Below are 20,885 nucleotides of genomic sequence, written 5' to 3'. Positions count from 1 at the left end.
ACTATTCTTCCATTCTGAGACATCTTTTGAGGGATTTTAACACACACACACACATACATACATATATTTCCCCCCTAAAAAAAATATTGCATACAAATATTTAGAGCAGGAGTGCTTTACCTCCAAGGATTCTAACTTCCTACATATTTAAATCAATTCAGCTACTTTCTTGTTACTAAGCCGGGGGAAAAAAATTAACTCTCCTCCCCCCTCCCCACTCCACCTCCATCCTATATTTGGACATGTTCAAGGGGAAAAAAGTTTACTCTTCAATTAAAAAAAAATCATTTTGAAGCTACCATGTTTGCTGTCTTGTGTGAAAGGTGGTCAAACTTGGCACTTCATCACTTTCTTATAGCAGAGATCTTGGACAGCATGCTGTTGTCTGAGTTTGTGGGGAACAGGATCTTTGTCAATGCATTCTCAAAATTGTTTCATCCATCAGCAAGCACTGATTTTGTCAGACTATCCAAAACTTCTATTTCTCCACTGCACAGATGTCAATGGGAAGGTATGCAAGAGGCCTCTTTGGTTTCTCTACCTCTAGAAGCAATTCTTAGTTTTCCCTTCTTCTCTGGCTTGGTTTGAATTTACTTAAAGCTTAACCTTTCTAGTCCTTGGTTTTCAGAGTTTGTTTCCAGTCTCACTTTCCCAGTGCAATTGTTTATATCAGGACAGTGTTTGACATAATTTTTCCATATTAAATTCCAAATTCACAAGATGTGATGGCCATTGCTCTTTGATCTCTTCACTTAGACATCTCTCTGTAAACTGACTCCCATATCCATGCACTAACTCTTGAAGGACTCTTCAAAAAAGACTTTAAAGCATTGATCAGTTTAAAGTATTAATTGAGAAAAATTTCTCACAGTAGGACAAAAAACATATGACCAGTTACTCTATAGGAAATCTGAAAATGCTTACAAGGGGAAGGTTAGTTGCATACATTAGTGCAAATGTAATACTTAAGGAAGAAAAAGAAATTTGGAAAATGAGAGCATGTTTTGGGGGTTTGTGTTTTTTCCAAAGCTTAACTTGGAGAGAATTAAAACTGTCTGACCAGAAAAGCTGAACTACAACATAGAAAATTGAAGTATTTAACAAATACTATGAGAGTTTGGGGACAGAAAGAGTAGTACTTAAGATGAACCCCCATATCAGAGAACAAAACCATTAACAAGTCAGAATTTTATGAAGAATTGCATTGAAAACAGGATTTTGATTCACATTTCAAGGAAAGAGTTAACTTCTAAGCAACACTGACCTTCAAAAGCCAATTTATAATTGGACTAAAGAGTCTATGTATAAAACTAATTGAGGGAGCAGCACTGGTAAAATCTGCAATGTAGATAGGACTCTTAATCACTGTGTCATTTTTACCACCATATTGTTTAATACTGCTCAGAGCACCTAACCAGGTGTATGATATGTGTATCTGCAGTTTCCACCAGCATTACCACCAACAGAGTTGTAGTTGTTGGGAAATTAAAGACCCTAATGTATGGGTGCAGCCTAGGAACATCAGAGTCACCAATTGGGAAATTTTTCCATAACTTTACACTGGTTTAACCAGTTGGAATTACCGTGTAACCAAGGCTGCCACAGCCAGAGATGTTTTTATAACTGGTTTGAATTTCTGGAAAAATGCAAAGCCTTGTCTACATTGAGCTGCTTCTTAAAATCTTCCACTGATGCTGTAGCCCTGGTGTAACTTCACTGTTGGTAGCAATGGTTGGAGTGCTAGTGTAAACTGACCATTGGCATTTTTACCACCTGAGTACAGGTTTAGATGAGAAGCACCCATACAGTGGTTCAGGTGGAACATTGGGAGAGTTTATGAAAGAGTTCATTGTAGACACAACCTAACTGAGGACTAAAGTACTCACTAAACTAAGATATTTGGGGGAACAAAAATATAGTAAAGTAGCCAGTTTCAAAATATAAAAATATATCCTTTGATGTAAAAAAGAATTAATAATAAATTCAGAAGCAATTCAAAAGTTGCAGTTTCTCAAATGAGTTGCAATGAGGAGAGCAATAAAAACGCTTCACCAGAAAGTTTCCTCAGCGAAGCCTGACGTCTCTGAGCTGCAGCTCCATGGGGACATGCAGGCAATAAGATGCCCTGGGAGCAGGTTCCTTAGTATTCTTACCTCTTCCATTAGTGAAAGCAGCTGGCAGAACAGAACTGAGGGTGGCTTAGTGAGTGGAGGAGGCACAGACAGCAAAAATGTCTTCTATTTAAATGAGACAAGTGGGTGAGGTAATATCTTTCTTGGACCAACTTCTGTGGTTGGGACCAATACAGCTACAATTATACTGTATACAGCAATGGAAGATAGTCTATTTAAAGTGTAAAGACAAAGTCACTTTGACACATCTGTGAATGAAGAGTTTATTTATCCCTGATTCTTTGAGGTGAAAGAGTTTTCTTCAAGTAAATAAGATTATGATAGTAATTAGGTGTAGTGCTGTATACCATATAAAAATATCAATCTGAGAACAGTGTGAGAAATCATATTTTTGTGATCTTTTTTTTTCCTCCTCTCTTCTCATTTAGCAATCATTGGACCACCAGACGTAAAAGTGAAATCTGAATCCGGATCTTTGCATGTAGATTTCACAGGCCCTGTTGTTGTACAAGGGTCAGACAAGTGGCCTTTAAAGAAATATTATGGCTCTTGGGCTTACAGGGTGCTATACTGGAAAAAAAGCAATAGTGAAGAGGTAACTTTTGCTCAACTGACTATTGTGTAACTGTTTTACAGCTGCAGCTTTGAACAGGCATTTCTAGTTATAATACGATATTGATAATGTTCTGAGACTTAACATTGCTGAAGCAAAAACAAGATCTCTGAAATTTACAATGTTATCAGGAACTTGTAATTGTCACAACCTGCATTCTGCAAGCTGGCAGAGAAATGAGTAACCACCTACTAAATAGGCATAAATTATCCTTCCATAGTTAGAAATAGCTAATAAATTATGAGGGTTTATTCCCTTTATGCATCAATGTTTTTATTTTTTTCAGTGGTATATACTGCAATCATCACAGCAGTACCAATGCACACTGCACAAAAAAACAAATGTAACTTAGAAGTGCCTACATAGGTAATATCTAGGGATATGATGAATAGCTATTCTGCAACCAAATCATATGTGATTCAAGCAGTTTTGCTAGAATGATCTATTGTACAATACTGGTTTGAAAAAAGACTGATTTTGGATGCTTAACATGGCTGCTGCCATAGGGTCAATCTCTCTCCTGCTACCATCTTCCCTGTCATCAGACATAATCTATTTACTCACTTCCACTATGGTCACCCTCCTCTAAGCCAGAGAGACATTCTGTCCCAGAGGTGGGCATGCTCCACAGCCCCACAGACTCCACCACACTATATGCATGGACATTTTTTTTTAAAATAAATAATAGGTTAATTATAGTGTCATAGAATCTTACTTTTGATCCAAGAAAGACAGAAATTTCTATCAATATCAATGGGAATAACTAGATCTCTGTACAACACAGGAAATTTTTATACATGAAGACTTTGGTGCAGCTGCACTTCTGATTCATATTAGGTATCCTTCACAATTCCCAGTCTAGTACTTAATATGCAGTTCCAGAAATAAAGGAATCTTCTCATCCCAAACACCTTATTAGCCCCAGCTCACGAATAATTGAGGAAGAGGGGGGAAAGAGTGTTTGTTCTGTAGGGAAAGTCAGTGAGTCCATACCTGGTCAAGCAACCTTCGGCAAACTGCCAAAGGAAGCAAGTTACCCAAAAGGAGATTTCACTGAGAATAGTCTGGTTCCAGTACTAGAGTGCAAACCTGGGAGATTCCCTCAGTGATTAAAGAGGCTTCCAAGAAGTGCTGGACAATGGGATTTCATTAGCTCTTTTTTTTTTTTTTTTTTTTTTAAAGTTAGTACTTGGATAGTTTGTTCAAGTATATTTATTCCCTCACAGCAACCAAGTCTCCTAAGATCCACCTACAAAAAAAATGTGTCCTAGTTTACTGTAAGCCATGTCTATAAATAACCGCACTTTTAGCTGGTGTCACCTAGTGTGATGTTGCACAGGGAGAGAGGCAATCTCTTTTGGCAGCACCTCCTTAACCATATAAGGATTTATACTCTTAAGACCAGTACCATTAAACACACCCAGAAGAAAATAAAAAGTCAGTGCTGTGAACAATTGCACACAAAGTACATACATTGATCAGCTGTTTTAAGCAGGCAGTATGTTACATTCTAGCTAAAGTATGAGTGGTCTTCATATATTACCCTAAATAGAGTGTGTTGCATGAATACTTGTTTGGTTTTGTTAGTTGCATGATTTTTTTAAAAATACTGCTTTTTAAAATTCTGTGCACATTTATATAATAGCTGTAGAGTCCCTCTTTTTGCTACAGTGTTTCTCTTGGAAAATTCTTTTATGGTATAGTGGAAGGAGACTACCTGTGAGTCTGATCACAAGAAACTTAGAGCCCACTTCCTGTTGGTCAACCAGCTTAAGAGCTAGGATTTCAATGCTGTTACAGCTTTTGTTTTGGAAGGTGATTATTTTCACCATCAATGGGATGTTCTAAAATAGAAAGAAAGGAATTTGAAGTCAGCTGATTAATTTTAATATTTGCAGTGTCCTTTTTAAGTAATTCTTAAAAGGAAACTTTTCTTTGATTCTTGTTTAGTAAGTAATACAGACAACTACAAAACTGTTTTAACAGCAGATATTTTAAACTTTCACTTTTTCAGGAACTAGGTACTGTGTAAATCCAATTCATAGTGCAGCTACAAATGCAAAGACTACTAAATGGAGTTGTAACTAGAAGCTGTAGTTTGTTCATTTATTGGAACTTGAATTTGCCTTTGAATTTTCTGTATTCTTCTTTGATATAGGTTGTAACCACAGATACTAAATATAACTCCGAAATATTATCTGGTTTGGACCCTTGGACAATATATTGCCTTCAAGTTCAAGCAGTTATTCCTGAATGGAACAAAACAGGAGAACTGAGTGAGGAGTTCTGTGATAGGACAACTGATAATGGTAATAGCTAACACACCAGTACATTATAAACATCCTGATTAATTATGAAACATTGTAAGGCACTCATTGATGGACATAAAAGAAACAAAAACATGCATTTAAACCTTCAGAAATGTTTTGTTACTTCTGTATTGTTCATTGTGATATCCAAGCATATCTCTAAGTTGCAAAAAATTTGAAACGTTCATGCCAGAAAAAAAGGAGAGCTTTAATTCAGTCTCTTATAACTACAAATAGTAAGATACACAACAGATGAAATTTACTCCAGTGCAGAGGACCCATATGAGGCACATGGACCCCTAAAGCTCTTCTAAGCAAGATTTAAGTGCAATTTAAGTGGTGCATAGGCCTTGTGCTGGCCCCTCTGCACAGGCGTAAACTTCATCTACCCATAAGCCAATTTACGTTTATTTGTGAACCCTTTGGCTTCCACAGGTATAGCTGAGAGTAGAATTTGGCCCTATATTGCAAAGTCTGATTCTGTTTACATTTTGTAACAATTACATTGTTGAATTTTTTTTTTAAATGGATAGAGCTCAGTCATGCTTTCTTTTTCTGTTCTCGTGTTTAAAATCTTTAGGCAAGCATGCCAGAGAATCAGTTTTCTTCATGGTTACAAAAAGCATGCAATTTATTAGTCAAGATACATCTTTCAAAGGAGTGAATTCCTGGTCCCACTGAAGTCAAGGGAAGTTTTGCCATTGTCCCCAGTGGAACTAAGATTGTACCAAAGATGTTTTTCTCTGAGTGCAATCCAAAGCTACCATTATTATCGACTCTCAATATAAACAACTAGTTTCTTTGTTTAAATATTTTATTTTTATGCAACTGTACCAGTAAGTACCAATCAATCATTAAAAAAATTCTCCAATGTAACCTCTGCAATGCCTAATCAAGATTCCAGTCTTTAATTTTTTTATAGTACTAACTTCACAGTGGAAACTGGCTGAACGCTCCAATTTCCAACCACTCCACCTCAATAGCTATCTATGGAATAGCTATTTATGGTGGCCATAGCCACCATCAGTCAGGTGGCCTCCTTTTAGAAGAGAGCTTTTGTGTTTCCATTTAAAAGGAAAAGTGCAGTCCCAGATTAATTAGTAAGCAGCTGCTTAACAATCATAGACAGCTTTAAAGTGATACCTTGATCAATGTTTATTCATATCACATGCTGTGACAACCCCGTGCATGAAACCAAGCTTTAGAAGACACAATATTTTGGAAGTTAAGGAATTTTGGACTACCACCACCTCCAAATTAGTTGTCATTTTTGTTACCATTATTTCATTTTTCCTTTAGAGAGAAACAGAATTCAGTGCCCTGGTTTGAAGCATCCAGGAATAAGTACGCTGCGAGTTTACATGTTGTTACCCTCCTTTCCCCCTCCCCGCATTTACTTAAAATTTTTTTCTTTCTGTAAATGTTTACATATCATGGCTGTAGGTTAAACTTATCTAGTAAGAATGTCTTGAGTGGTTGAAGTAAAAACAAAGTTGGTACGTATTTTTTGTTACCAAAAGGAAGAATGGTCATTCACCAAAATAGCTGTTAATATGAAAAAGTGGAGGAAAAAATATTTTATTCGCTGGCCTGCTAAACCCAGGGTTGTGAGTTCAATCCTTGAGGGGGCCATTTAGGGATTTGTGGCATAAATTGGGGATTGGCCCTGCTATGAGCAGGGGGTTGGACTAGATGACCTCCTGAGGTCCCTTCCAATCCTATGATTCTATGATCTAAATTCTGAAAATTCTTTATTCATAATAATAATAAAGAATAATCAGATTAAGAAAAATTCTTCTTGTTGTCTCTTGCAGGTGTAACTCCAGTGTGGATAACTGTCACTGTTCTTCTAGTATCAATGGTGGTGGTTCTAGTATCAGTTCCTGCCTGTTTCTTTACCTCTTCCTATATATATCGACAGACCAGATATGTCTTCTGCCCTAAGTATTCTTTTCCACAACATCTGAAGGAGGTTTGTATATTTGTATTCTACATAAAATAATTAAGCCTTCCAGAAGAGCCTTTTGTCTATCAAAGACCCCCAAAAAGCTTGCAACTCTTCTGATTAATGCATCTGAACCTTCTGACAGCAGTTCCTCATTCTTACCCAGGCACCTGGATAGTTAACCGGCTGTGTTAGTGTTACACAGGTTTTGCCTGAAGTGAATATATGGGGTAATGCTGGTTATTAGGCGCGCAAGCTAACAGAACCCAGGTGCAGTGTATATGTTGCAAAATAATAGATATGAGTCTTAGCAGCTATATGGTATGATCTATTTAAGCTATGTCATCTTTGGTTACTTTAGTTCACTTGTGATAAACTGCTTGTGTGGATGACTATCATTTCAAACCCTCAATGAACTGCAAAAGTTGATTAATCTGCTACCAAAGACTTTGGACCAAACTGAGCAGTAATTCAAGTGAGTGTAAATAGTGACGTAATGCGACTTGAACTAATTCAGCATTCAGCTGGCTTCATTCCACAACCTTCTCCCACACTGCACAGGGACTGGGCCACACTTTAAATTATTACTGACATAGCTAAGTAGGTCAGGGGTGTGACAAAACCACACCCCATAGTGACATAACTATGCTGACAATCCTCCCCCTATGTAAATGCAACTCTGCTAACAGAACAGGGCTTCTAACAGCATAACTAACCTTGTTTGGGGATGTGGTTTCCTTTATACAGGTAGAGCTCCTTCTGTCAGTGTATGCTGCATCTAGGGGGCTATGCCAGCGTATACTCTGTTAGCATTAGGATGACCAGACGTCCCGATTTTTAGGTCTTTGTCCCGCATCCTGACCGATGCACGGTCAGGACGCCATTTGTCCTGATATTGCGGCTTTGGCCGCTCCGGCATTTGGTTTTTTATTTGTTTGTATGTTTTTTGCTTCCCCCATGTGTCCCGATATTTTCTTCGTTTCATCTGGTCACCCTAGTTAGCACAGACATAACCTAGTACCTTACTCCATTGTCTGTTTCTGTTGATTTCTGTGGCACTACTCAGAATGAGTAAGAGTGGTGTCACTCTTTAGTAAATGATGAAATCTTACCCATCTGATATGTTCTAACAGAATGCTTTAAAGGAAGCATTCAAAAGCTCAGCCACATCACTGAGACACGAGGGGGGAGGTAATACCTTTTATTCGACCATCTTCTGTTGGTGAGAGAGATGAGCTTTCAAGGTTCACAGAGCTCTTCTTGAGGTCTGGCGAATGTACTCTGTGTCACAGCTAAATACAAGGTAGAACAGATTATGTAGCATAAGTAGTTGACACACATTTCAAGGGGCTATTCAAGGTGAAGTGGCCCGTTAACCCACCTCCAGCAATGAGGAAAGAAAGAGGCAGAGAAGGGCAGTTGGAGGGGTTGTTAGTGGGTTATATATTTTAATAAACCATAAATCCTGTCTCTCTACTCAGTCCCTGATTTTTAGTGTCTAGCAAAGTAATTAATTTAAGCTCCCAGGCTCATCTTTTGTAGTGTGTTTTTGTTTTGTTTTGTTTTTTTTTCCTTCTTTTTAGTCATTTACCCATATGGTGGTGATTTTAAAACCTTGTTTTACAAATTATGTGGGTGCTTTAGAAACTGAATATTTTTGTTTTGCATGTTTTCTCCCCTTCTCCCCCCCCATTCCTAAATTCAATAAATAAGTAAATAAATTCTATTCAAGACTGTTAAGAATGCAAAACGGAAGCCATGTGGATTTGTTCTAAATTTTAGCCTAAGGCTGGCCTCTTGTGGTTGGTTTTAATATTACAGCCAAGGACCATTTAGATCAGTGGTTTTCAACCTTTTTTCATATGCGGACCCCTAAAAAAAATTTGAATGAAGGTGCAGATCCGTTTGGAAATTCAATCTGTGGTCTGTAGACCCCTACCATAGTAGTCTTAGACTGAAAACTGACTGTACAGAATTCAACTATAAATGTTGCATGTGTTTGGCACAGCATTTGACACAGTGTGAGAAAGGGCACTAAACTGGGCTTCGGTGGTAACAACACTACTTCCAGGTTTTGACTGCAGGTGGGGATATTCAGATAATTTTGATTTATCAGAAAAATAGAATGCCTTTTCTGGGATCTGAAACTTTATTTTTGTAGTCATCTTTTGCAGTCCCCTTAACCTTAATCTGCAGAACCCCTGAGGTCCACAGACCACAGGTTGAAAACCACTGATTTAGACTGTCCAGAATGAAGGGAGGAAACATATGTTTAAGTAGTGCTTTATGTTTCTAAGAGGTTTGTAATCACATTTTGCCTCATCTGCTCCCTGGTCACTTTATCTTTAAAAACAAGTTAATATGAAATGTTTCCCAGTGTGGAGGAGGGCCTTGTCCCTTTGTGAGTTGGAATTACCCATGTTCAGTGCAGTGCAAGTATGTGTAAGAAATCTGAATATTTAGAAGAAATACATAATTCCAGTTTAGGTGATCTTTTCTCCCCTCAGTATACACACAATGCCCCTTAAAGTTAAAGGAGGTTAGATATGTATTTTGTGAAGAGAAGACCCTTAAAATTTTTATTGTGTTAGACATTTGTAGGAAAATATAACAATATGTATCCCAGGGTGGAATTGATTTAAATCACTAGTCAGGAAGACTCAATTTAATCATGGATTTCTACATAAAAGTGCATTCTTGTTGGTTGTTACAACCTTAATACATTTTCTTCACAACTCAGAGATAGATGTAGGCTTCAGTTTTAGAAGGTACACACTTTACATTTTTAAAGTGATTTATTTTGAAAACTTTTCAGATTAGTTTTACAACTATATCAAAAAATGAATGATTGTTTGGTTATTTCATTTACTAAAGGCAGTTGAAGATATTTATGAAGTTATTGGGAGGTGAACTATCTCCAATTCAACAGCTTAATCATTAATATTTAGAGGATTTTCTTGCCATGCTGTATTAGGAGGAGAATATCACCAGACATTTGTTGGTTTAGTTAACTAAAACAATTTAACATTATGTATTCTGGATTTTTTTTTCTTCAACAGAAAACATATAATATTTTAACAAAACAAGCATATGAATTTTTGAATTTAGTTAAACATTTAAGTTTTTTAAAATCAGGTTTGTTTTTGTTCAAATTGTTAACTAAAATAGTTGAATGAAATATTTAAAAAAAAAAATTGAATCTACTATGTCAGCCAGGTCAACATGAGAAACTTAAAATATTGGCTTCTGCAGCTAACTCAGTCGTCTTCACTTTCGTTTTCCTGTTTGTTCATAATCTGGAAAAGAAAAACAAGCTTTCCTGCTTTTTCAGGTCCCAAACTGTCAGGGTTCTTTCCCCACTCTGAACTCTAGGGTACAGAGGTGGGGACCTGCATGAAAGACCCCCCCCCCCCCCCCCAAGCTTATTCTTACCAGCTTAGGTTAAAAACTTCCCCAAGGTACAAACTTTGCCTTGTCCTTGAACAGTATGCTGCCACCACCAAGCGTTTAAAACAAAGAACAGGGAAAGAGCCCACTTGGAGACGTCTTCCCCCAAAATATCCCCCCAAGCCCTATACCCCCTTTCCTAGGGAATGCTTGTGAATAATCCTCACAAATTTGTACAGGTGAACACAGACCCAAACCCTTGGATCTTAAGAACAATGAAAAATCAATCCGGTTCTTAAAAGAAGAATTTTAATTAGAGAAAAGGTAAAAGAATCACCTCTGTAAAATCAGGATGGAAAATACTTTACAGGGTATTCAGATTCAAAACACAGAGGATCCCCCTCTGGGCAAAACCTTAAAGTTACAGAAAACAGGAATAAACCTCCCTCTTAACACAAGGAAAATTCACATAAAACAAAAGATAAACTAATCCGCCTTGCCTGGCTTACCTATACTGATTGCAATATTGGAGACTTGGATTAGGATGTGTTGGAGAAAATGGATTTCTGTCTGGCCTCTCTGAGTCCCAAGAGAGAACAACCATGTAAACAAAGAACACAAACAAAAGCCTTCCACCCCCCTCAAGATTTGAAAGTATCTTGTTCCCTTATTGGTCCTTTGGGTCAGGTGCCAGCCAGGTTAGCTGAGCTTCTCAACCCTTTACAGGTAACAGGACGTTGCCTCTGGCCAGGAGGGATTTTATAGCACTGTATACAGAAAGGTGGTTACCCTTCCCTTTATACTTATGACACAAATGATTTTTCAATTTGGAATGAATTAGTCCAAAGGAAGAAAATATTCTTTCTACACCTGCAGAAGAAGCTACTGCTGTTAAAAGTGAAATTATCATTTCAACAGACTCTGAACCAAGTGCTTAAGTGACTTCCATCAGTTCACTGGTGTGACTTTCTTTAAAACATCATCAGCAAACATATAGTTCTTGAATGGTTCACCCTTAGCTCTGAAGTTTATTATAGTTGGCATTATGGAGGGATGATTGCTGGATGTCCATGTCCTAGCCAACTCCTCTTCTTCAGGAGTTAAAGTTTGACCCTGGTACCGAGTATTGAGAATATTTGCAAGAAAATGAGTTGGCGATAGTGTTTGTCCCATTCATTTTTTTTAATGCTTGTAATTTAAATCTGTCATTGCATATTTCTCTTTTTAAGATCTCACTCAGTTCCTTCCAAATTTCAATAGCGTCCGCAATAAAACCGCTATTTCCCTGCATTTTTTTTCAAGGCTACAGAAATAGGCTTCAGGTTACGCAGCATGTGTTCAACATTTCTCTTAAGCCCAACGTTGAGAACTTCGGCTGTGACAGTACCATCTATTTTTTCACGATTTTATTCACAAACTGTCATCAGATTAGGCCAGTTCTTGATATAGTGCTCAAAACAGTCCACTACTGAGTTCCATCACACATCTTGTGGGAAGGTTAATTTGGTTCCTCCCACTTTTTTCAAGCAGCTCCTGCAAAGTGGTTGTTACAGAAGTATTTTGCAATTTCAATAACATTAGCCTTCATTTCTGGAACAATGAAGTCTTTGGATAGGAGGTGCATCAAATGAGCACTTCAACCCTATGTTATTAGCTTGGGACTCTCTTCTATATAATTTATTCTCATCTTGGATACATTTGCAGCATTGTCTGTGACCAAGCTGCGTACTAGACATTTGAATTTTTTTTTCACAGTTTCTTATAGCTTTTACCGCTGCTACTTGTAAGTATTCTGCTGTGTGTGCATTTCCTGATGTATCAATTGTTTCTGTAAGGAAGACATTCCCTTCTTCTCTTGTCACACAAGCACATACAACAGGATCATTGTGGACATTGCTCCACCCATCAAGACTCAGGTTAACAATTTTACCCTCTAGACCTTTTTCACACTGCTCAATTTCTCTTTCATACACTTTATCCTGCAATTTACCTGCGACATCGGCTCTGTTGCGTGGACTGTATCCTTGTCTTAATGACTGAACCATGTTAATGAAGTGTGGGTTCTCAATCATACGGAAAGGAGAGTTTGTTGCATAAACAAACCGGGCAATTTTTTTATCAATTACCTTTTTGTAATCTGCTGGTTCTTTTCACAAATTTATCTATGGTTATTTCTGGATGATGGAGATTTTTTTTTTCTTTTTGCTACAGGTGTGATATACTGTGGCTATGTGACAATCATGATGTGACTGAAACACTATCATTGGCAGATAACTCTGAAACTATAGAAAATGATGGTGATCTTAAAGATGGATAGTCTTCAGAATCCTGTATGTTGAGGATGGATTCTTCTAAACAAAATAAGTCAAGGCAGTTATTTAATTATTATTACCATTACTACTCCTTTAGTATTCCTCATTGCATTCACTGACACTCAGTACTACTTTAAAGGTGAAATTGTAAAAGGAAGATCTGCCTATTTCAGCGATTTATTTTTTATCACAACTGCATCTAAAATGATAGTACCATCGAGTAATAACTATATTTTTTGCTCAAACATGAGAATTCAAGAATAGTCCAGAAGGAAGACGGGCAGTCCTTAAGAAAGAAGTATGAAATAAAAAAGTTTATCAACCTGAAGATCCTGCATGTTCCTTTCATCATCTTCAATGCAGCTTCCTCCTGAGAAGGAACACTTGTTCCTTTGTGCACTGTTTCGTTTGGATAACCAGGCCTTGCATTTCTTTGTTGCACTGTTTGCATTTTGCACGCATGCCTGTCTTACCCACAGGTAGAGGAACTTCAATAAAATATTCCCAAACTCTTACAGCCTGCTGCCAGGGCCGGCTCTATGTTTTTTGCCACCCCAAGCAGGGGGGAAAAAAAACCCTGCCGAATATGACGCCGCCAGAGAGAACAGGAACATCGGAGGGAGTTGCCGCCGAATTACCGCCGACGGCAAGACCCGAGGCAGAAGAGGAGATGCTGAATTGCTGCCAGGCTGCTGCTGGAGTGCCACCCCACAAACAGCTGAAGTGCTGCCCCTTCAGCAGCGCCGCCCCAGGCACCAGCTTGCTTAGCTCATGCCTAGAGCCAGCCCTGCCTGCTGCCATTATAGGTTTTCCCTTCTAGTGAGAGAATGGTATGGTAGAACTCAAATCAATGAAGGCTACACTCAAAGACCTTAAGACTTCTGGAATATGCTGCTCAAACAGTTTCACTTTTGTTTCTACTGCCTGTCCCTCCCCTCTCACATTTATCTCCAGACTTCTTTTCCTTGTCCAGATCTAGTCCGCCCCCAACAATCTTCTATTCGTTGAACTTTTTGAAACTGTGCACTTTTGGAGAGAAGTAAGGGGTTGACTCTGTGTACACATTTGCAGAGTGACGATAGGGTTGATGTCTGTTATTTCATACCTTTAGTTTATTTAAAACAATTTTTTTCTGTTAACAAGCATGTTATCTCTGGAGACGCAAATCCACAGTTTGAGAACCGCAAAACTAATCATCTCTGATTGCATCTTCTAGACTGAGCACTGAGTCCCATTGGGTAGATAGAAAGATTAACCTAAATAATCTCTACAGAAACCCCTGGAACCCCATAAGATTGGGTGCCTAGTCCATGAACTATTAGAAATCATTTACAAAACTTTTCTTAAACATTACATGAATATATTGTCTCCTACTATAGAATTAGAATTTATAATTCCTATTCCATGACGAGATATCTTTGAGCTGTAATGTATCTTAATTAAAATTATTTTTAGATAGGTTTTGTCCTCAAAGCATTTTATCAAAAAAATCTGATTTTAAATTTAAAAAAATCCAATTTTTTTTTTGTTTTTTGTTTTTTTTAAATCATTGATGTTTATCCACCCTGATGCATCCTAAAACTCCATTTGGGAGGGGTCACATGTAACTTTATTTTATTTTAATTTGGGTGGGGGAGAAGGGAACCATTGAGAACTACCTCCAATGTCTCATTTTAGAACTTCAGTTGAGGATTAAATAAACCAAAATGAAGGACACAAGAACAGTGCAGCAATAATGTAAGATGATTTGCTTAACGTCCGTAATATTCTGTGTAACCTCCAGTTTCTTCATGCAGATTCTGATACAGTGTAACTCATTCAAACTGCTCTCCGCTTAACAGAAGGCTGGTCATGTTCCCTGACAAAAATGAGTAACATTCACTAATCCGTTGATTATGTGAAGGTGTCAGATATCTCTGAAACTCTTGGCTTAAACTGAGTTGTACTGTATGAATGAGAGACTCCTGTTTCAGGTGAGAGAGAAGTTATAGTGCAACTCAATTTAAGCCAAGAGTTTCACAGGTATCTGAAACCTTCACATAAACAGAATAATGAATGTTACTCATTTTTGTCAGGGAATATGACCAGGCTTCTGTTGAGCAGAGAGCTGTTTGAATGAGGCCTGGTCTTCACTACAGAGTTAGGTTAACGTAAGGCAGCTAATTTCGACCTAACTCTGTAAGTGTCTACACTAAAATGTAGCTCCCACCCATGTAACTCACCCACTACACTGACTTAATAACTCCACCTCCGTGAGAGGCATAGTGCTGCCACATGCATTTTGCTGTGATATTATTGATCAGCAAATTATGAGTTTTTAAATTATACCTCACAAGGCATAGTTTGTACAAAGATTATTACAATAGTGTGTAGGGTGTGAACACAGGTACATTCTGTCACAGTAGCCTAATACAGGCAGTAAATAGTTCTTTTTGTCTTAATTATTTTATTCTAATCAACCACATTTCTGTAGATGGTATTTGTTTTTGCAAACTGAGCAACAGTTTGAGAGATCAGCAAAATAGTAGTTGCCTAGATTATGTGAATTTTAAATGGATGTATATATTCAGGGGGGTAGCTCCAGTCAGGCCAATGGGGCCATGCATGGGGTAGGGGGGGCAAATTCCACACCTGCCTGAGGCTTGCAGTTTTGGGGGGCAGCACCCTCCACCCCCAGCTATGCCCATGTTTTAACAGTCAAATAAAATTGTGCTTGAAACTCCAGAGGGGTTAATAGAACAGACAACACTTTTCTTTTGTTATCATTGTACAGTTCTTACAAATGTTAAAAAAGGAATTAAAGGAAAATGTTGGTATGGCTCTGCACTGCATTTAACCCTCATGTGAGTAATAATTCAGGATTAATGTGATTTGCTTTGAAATAGATTCCATCAGAATTTTTGACAAGGATCAATAATATTAAAAGTGGTAACAATCCTTTCTATATTTTGTTACTGTGGTGTTACTCCAGAGAGAATTTTTTCAGTGCATTGGCGTACCCGTTGCTTCTTGGATGAGCATTGTGGTGTATCAATAGAGAAAGAGAATCTGATTAGGTCACGTTGAAGGAGAGGTGGTTCGATGCACTTTGAATAGAGAGTACAAATTAACAGATACACTTTAAAGTAGTCTACACTTAAAATTTTTGGTGGCGTAGCTATTATGGTCAGAGGTGCGATTATTTGCCCAGCCACCAAAGTTATACCATCTAAAGCCCTAGCATAGATGCAGTGATGCTGGTCCTTTTGCTGGTATAGCATATTTCATTCAGGGAACTGGTATAAGCCATATAGACAAAAGCACTCTTTTACCAGTATAAGCTGTGTCTAGGAGGGTTTGCCAGCATAGCTAGACCTTTTTCTAGTGTAGATGAGGCCTAAGACAGTGAGTTACCAGTGCAAGGTCTTTAAAGACTGCTGAGAAAACTGCTGCTGATGCTGGAAAAGAGGAACAGCCACAGTTTGATTCTCATTTCCGCTCTTATTTCCTCCAGTTTTTGAGCAAGCCTTCCTACAGTTCACAGTTTCTTTCGCCACACTTATCAGAAGAGGATCACTCCTTTGACAAGTTAACTGTCATTTCAGAAGAATCTGAAAACTGTAGCAATGAGACAAGCAACACAAAGGAGCAGCTTCAGGACTCCCAAGAAGAGATTTCTATTGCAGAAAAAGTTTCAGCTTTTGGAAAGGGACCAAGTTCAGTCTTGTACCAGATTTAGGCTGAAAACAAATAGACCATTAAATATGACTTTATATTGAGAATGCAGCAGCAAGCACTTGGTAAAATTCCAGATTTAAAACGTGTAAAGAGAATTTTATCAATCATATTTATTTTTCAACTCTGAGAAACATTATAAAGGAGTCTTGAAGTGGGATGCAATTTTTAATGGTTTATTTATAACCTGTGGCACTAATTACATTGCACCATAATATGGTACTTCTTGTAAAGCAAGTATTAAATATATAATTAGAAAAAATTAATTTATTGAATATTAAAGTTCATCAGAATTATGAACAGCACAGCATAGTTTTCAAAGGAAACTTTTACTTTCCAAGAAAACTTTAGATTTAACTGATTTTAATATGAAAATCTTTGTATTTTGTTTCAGTGGTTGGTTTAAAATCTGACTAGTAGTAAGTAGAATAATATTTTACATTTGATTTATACATGACACTAAAATTATGAAGTTATTCTTGATGGGTACCACCTTAATAAAATAGTAGCAAACAATTTCAGTATGTTTTAAATGTGAGAAATTTAGTTATGGGCCATACTTCGTCATTGGCTTACAGTGGGGCAATGGAGCTATGACAGTTTACACCCTTTAAGGATCTGCCTCCAGTTCTTATAGCAAATTTGGATTGAGCCTAATCCAAAATCACTGGAGTCAATGTAAAGACTTTCCAGGAAATGGGGTTTAATATTATATACACCTTCATGAATCTGCTAGACCATATAACTTAATTAATACTCCGTTCAGAAATGGCCAGCAGCTAGGCTATATTGCTGTGTGCATAAAAGGAGGATAGTTGCTGTATGGGCAAAGAAAAATAATATTGGGCATACAGCTTGGTCTTAGTTTAATAGAAACAAATCCTTCAATTGCTGCAAAATTATCTGAACATACTGTATTATATGTCTGCAAAAAGTCAAATTTTTCCTCAGCAAAAGTGGATTGCAATGAGTATATTATGGAAAAACATAATTAGTTATGTGGGTGGCAAAATTCATTGCCCTAATTTTTGTTTTTATTATAGAGATAGGATAAATTTGTATCTTTTAGAGAACTAATTCAGAAAGAATACACAAAAAATAAAGAAAATTGATATTTCTTCAACATATCACACGATAGTATGCTTAATATACAAATGTATTTATTATTGGGGAAAAAATTCTTTGTCTCTCTTTAAAAATATTAAAGGACAAAATATTGAGGAAATGGAGGAAGGGTAAGAGAGGCATTTTCAGAAAAGAAAGGCATGTTGTTGCAGGGACATTTTTGCATCAGTTACCCTCAGCTACTTCTCTTGTATGTATTTGTTGTAATCTAAATGTGCAGAAGAACAACAATATTTTGTAAAATACTGATTCACATTATGATAGATGTAAATGATATATTTTATAGATTTATTTTGTAAAGATAGTGTATGTAAATAAAATCTATAGTTACAAAAGTGTCTGATTCATGCAATATTCACTGTACTCATTATGAAAGAGTCTACCTTCTACAGCTAGCAAGGAAGAAAGTCACACATAACTATTACACACTGTTGTACCCCCTCTCCCTTTTCCCTGCTTCCACACTACACCTTCAGCTAAACCGATTTTAGGAAGTTGGAGGGAGATAGCTTGTTGGAGACAACGTCAAACAAATCATGTCTATCAATGGCAGCAGGTTTTTAGTTCCGTTGACAGGTGCCTACTTGCAGCAGTAATTTAAAAGGAAGAGATCTTTTTATATATTGAAAAGTAAATAGTGAAAATAGGAGCCTACTTGTAGGAGCTGTGCAATATTTATTAAAAAATAATAATTCTTTGAAGACCATGCTTGCAGCCCAGCCAGGAAAGGCCCAGAAAAATAGATCTTGCAACAATCCCTGAAGGATAAGAAATCCACAGCCATTCTTTAGACCAGTGCTTCTCAACCAGGAGTCTGGGGCCTCCTGGGGGACAGTGAACAGGTTTCAAGGGGGCTGCCAAGCAAGGCTAGCATTAGACTTGCTGGGGCCCAGAGTAGAAAGCTGAAGCTCCACTGCGTGGGGCTGAAGCCCACAGCCCTGAGCCCCACCACTCAGGGCTGAAGCCTGAGCAAATGTAGCTTTGCAGGGGCCCCTGTGGCATGAGGCCCCAGGCAATTGCCCGTCTTACTATCCCTTAGTGGCAGCCCTTGTTTTTGTATGCAGAAAACCAGTTGTTATGAAACGGGTGGGCCATGGAGTTTTTATAGCATATTTTGGGGGGGGGGGGTGGGACGCAGAAAGAAAAAGGTTGATAACCTCTACTTTAGACCACAGCAAGCAGTAAATTGTATAGCGGAGGACAATGTTCCCTCTAATTTTTGACAGGCCGTGTGCGCAAAAAATTTCTGTGCAAATTTTTGTGCACGTGGTGTTTCGCCGTGTGAGTGGGGTTTAGGATCTGTGTGCACGCACACAGCTTAGAGGGAACAGTGGTGGAGGACTGTGACAAAGTGCTGGGAAGCAACAGAACCAGCGTTCTGGTCACTGTTTAATCAATTATGCTGGGCGAGGGGGCTGATTAAAGAGAGGAGTTCCTGATTATCCCACTGCATAGGAAAGTTCCTGACTATCCTACTGCTTAGGAAAGATAGGAAGTATGGCAAGAGATCATGCTGTCTTCACCAGGAGATATTCAGTGATCTGAAACTCAAAAAAGTCCCCAAAAAGTGAAAACTAGGTCAAATTACAGAGGATGAATATAAACAACATAAGCATGTAGGGACAAAATGAGATTGAACTAGCTAAAGACATAAAGGGTAACAAGAAAACATTCTACAAATACATTAGAAGCAATAGGAAGACCACAGACAGGATAGGCTCGTTGCTCAATGAGAGAGAAAACTATAACAAAAGATGTAAAAATGGCAAAAGTGCTAAATGACTTTTGTTTCAGTTTTCACCAAAAAAGTTAGTAACGATTGGCCATCTAACATAGTCAATGCCAGTAAAAGTGAATTAGGATCAGAGGATAAAATAGGGAAAGAACAAGTTAAAAATTACTTAGGCAAGTTAGATGTCTTCAAGTCAGCTGAGCCTTCTAGAATTTTCAAGAAGCTGACTGAGGAGATATCTGAGCCATTAGTGATTATCTTCAAAAAGTCATGAAAGACAGGAGAGATTCCAGAGGACTGAAAAAGGGCAAATATAGTGCCAATCTATTCAAAGGGAATAAGGACTACCCAGGGAAATACAGACCAGTCAGCTTATCTTCAATACCTGGAAAGATAATGGAGTAAATAATTAAGCAATCAATTTGCAAACACCTAGAGGATAATAAGGTGATAACAGTCGGCATGGATGTGTCAAGAACAAATCATGTCAAACCAACCTGATAGCTTTTTTTGACAGGGTAACAGGCCTTGTGGATAGGGAGGAAGCAGTAGATGTGGTATATCTTGATTTTTAGTAAGACTTTTGACACTGTCTCGCATGACTTTCTCATAAACAAACTAGGGAAATTCAACCTAGATGGAGCTACTATAAGGTGGGTGCATAACTGGTTGGAAAACGGTTCTCAGAGAGTAGTTATCAATGGTTCACAGTCAAGCTGGAAGGACATATTGAGTGGGATTCTGTCAGAATAAGTTCTGGGTCCGGTTCTGTTCAATATCTTCATCAATTACTTAGATAATGGCATAGAGAGTTCACTTACAAAGTTTGCAGATGATCCCAAGCTGGGGGGAGAGGGGGGTCACAAGTGCTTTGGAGGAGAGGATTAAAATTCAAAATGATCTGGACAAACTGGAGAAATGGTCTAAAATAAATAGGATGAACTTTAATAAGGACAAATGCAAAGTACTCCATTTAGGAAGGAACAATCAGTTGCACACATACAAAATGGGAAATGACTGCATAGGAAGGAGTACAACAGAATGGGATCTGGGGAGGATCTGTGCTGATATGGTCTCAGCTGAAGTATTGTGGCCTGTTCTGGGTGCCACATTTCAGGAAATATCTGGACAAATTGGAGAAAGTCCAAAGAAGAGCAACAAAAGTTATTAAAGGTCTAGAAAACATGACCTATGAAGAAAGATTGAAAAAATTGGGTTTGTTTAGTCTGAAGAACAGAAGACTCAGAGGACATAAAAGTTTTCAAGTACATAAAAGTACAAGGAGGAAGGAGAAAAATTGTTCTCCTTAACCTCTGAGAATAGGACAAGAAGCAGTGGGCTTAAACTGCAGCAAGGGAGGTTTAGGTTGGACATTATGAAAAACTTTCTAACTGACAGGGTGGTTAAGCACTGGAACAAATGGCCTAGGGAGGATGTGGAATCTCCATCACTGGAGATTTTTAATAATGGGTTAGACAGACACCTGTCAGGGATGGTCTAATTATTGAGTGATCAAGTTATTAAACTGATCAAGTTGGCAAGAGCAAATGGGATAAATGCCCCATTTTGTCAAAAAAGCTGAGACAGCCAGGCCAGGGCTTAAAAAAGGGACTATC

The 20,885-nt window shown here is 37.9% G+C and overlaps 1 protein-coding gene across 3 annotated transcripts in view; it reads left to right on the top strand.

Moving 5' to 3' along the window:
* Positions 1-20,885, top strand: part of IL10RB (interleukin 10 receptor subunit beta) — a 41,338-nt gene that overhangs the window by 8,875 nt on the left and 11,578 nt on the right. The window contains exons 4-7 of one of the 3 annotated variants that reach the window (XM_073361968.1): positions 2,561-2,727; positions 4,904-5,054; positions 6,869-7,026; positions 16,192-17,879. In XM_073361968.1, the coding sequence (XP_073218069.1) occupies positions 2,561-2,727; positions 4,904-5,054; positions 6,869-7,026; positions 16,192-16,416 (701 nt within the window). In that variant the 3' untranslated portion in view covers positions 16,417-17,879. Of the gene's footprint in view, positions 1-2,560; positions 2,728-4,903; positions 5,055-6,868; positions 7,027-16,191; positions 17,880-20,885 lie in introns of those variants that run through there. The other 2 variants (XM_073361958.1, XM_073361978.1) reach the window with 2 other exon arrangements.

This window comes from Lepidochelys kempii, chromosome 1 (genome assembly GCF_965140265.1).
Source record: "Lepidochelys kempii isolate rLepKem1 chromosome 1, rLepKem1.hap2, whole genome shotgun sequence".
Lineage (NCBI taxonomy): Eukaryota > Metazoa > Chordata > Testudines > Cheloniidae > Lepidochelys > Lepidochelys kempii.
Note: the sequence above shows the minus strand (reverse complement) of the source record. Positions and strands in the feature narration are given on the sequence as shown.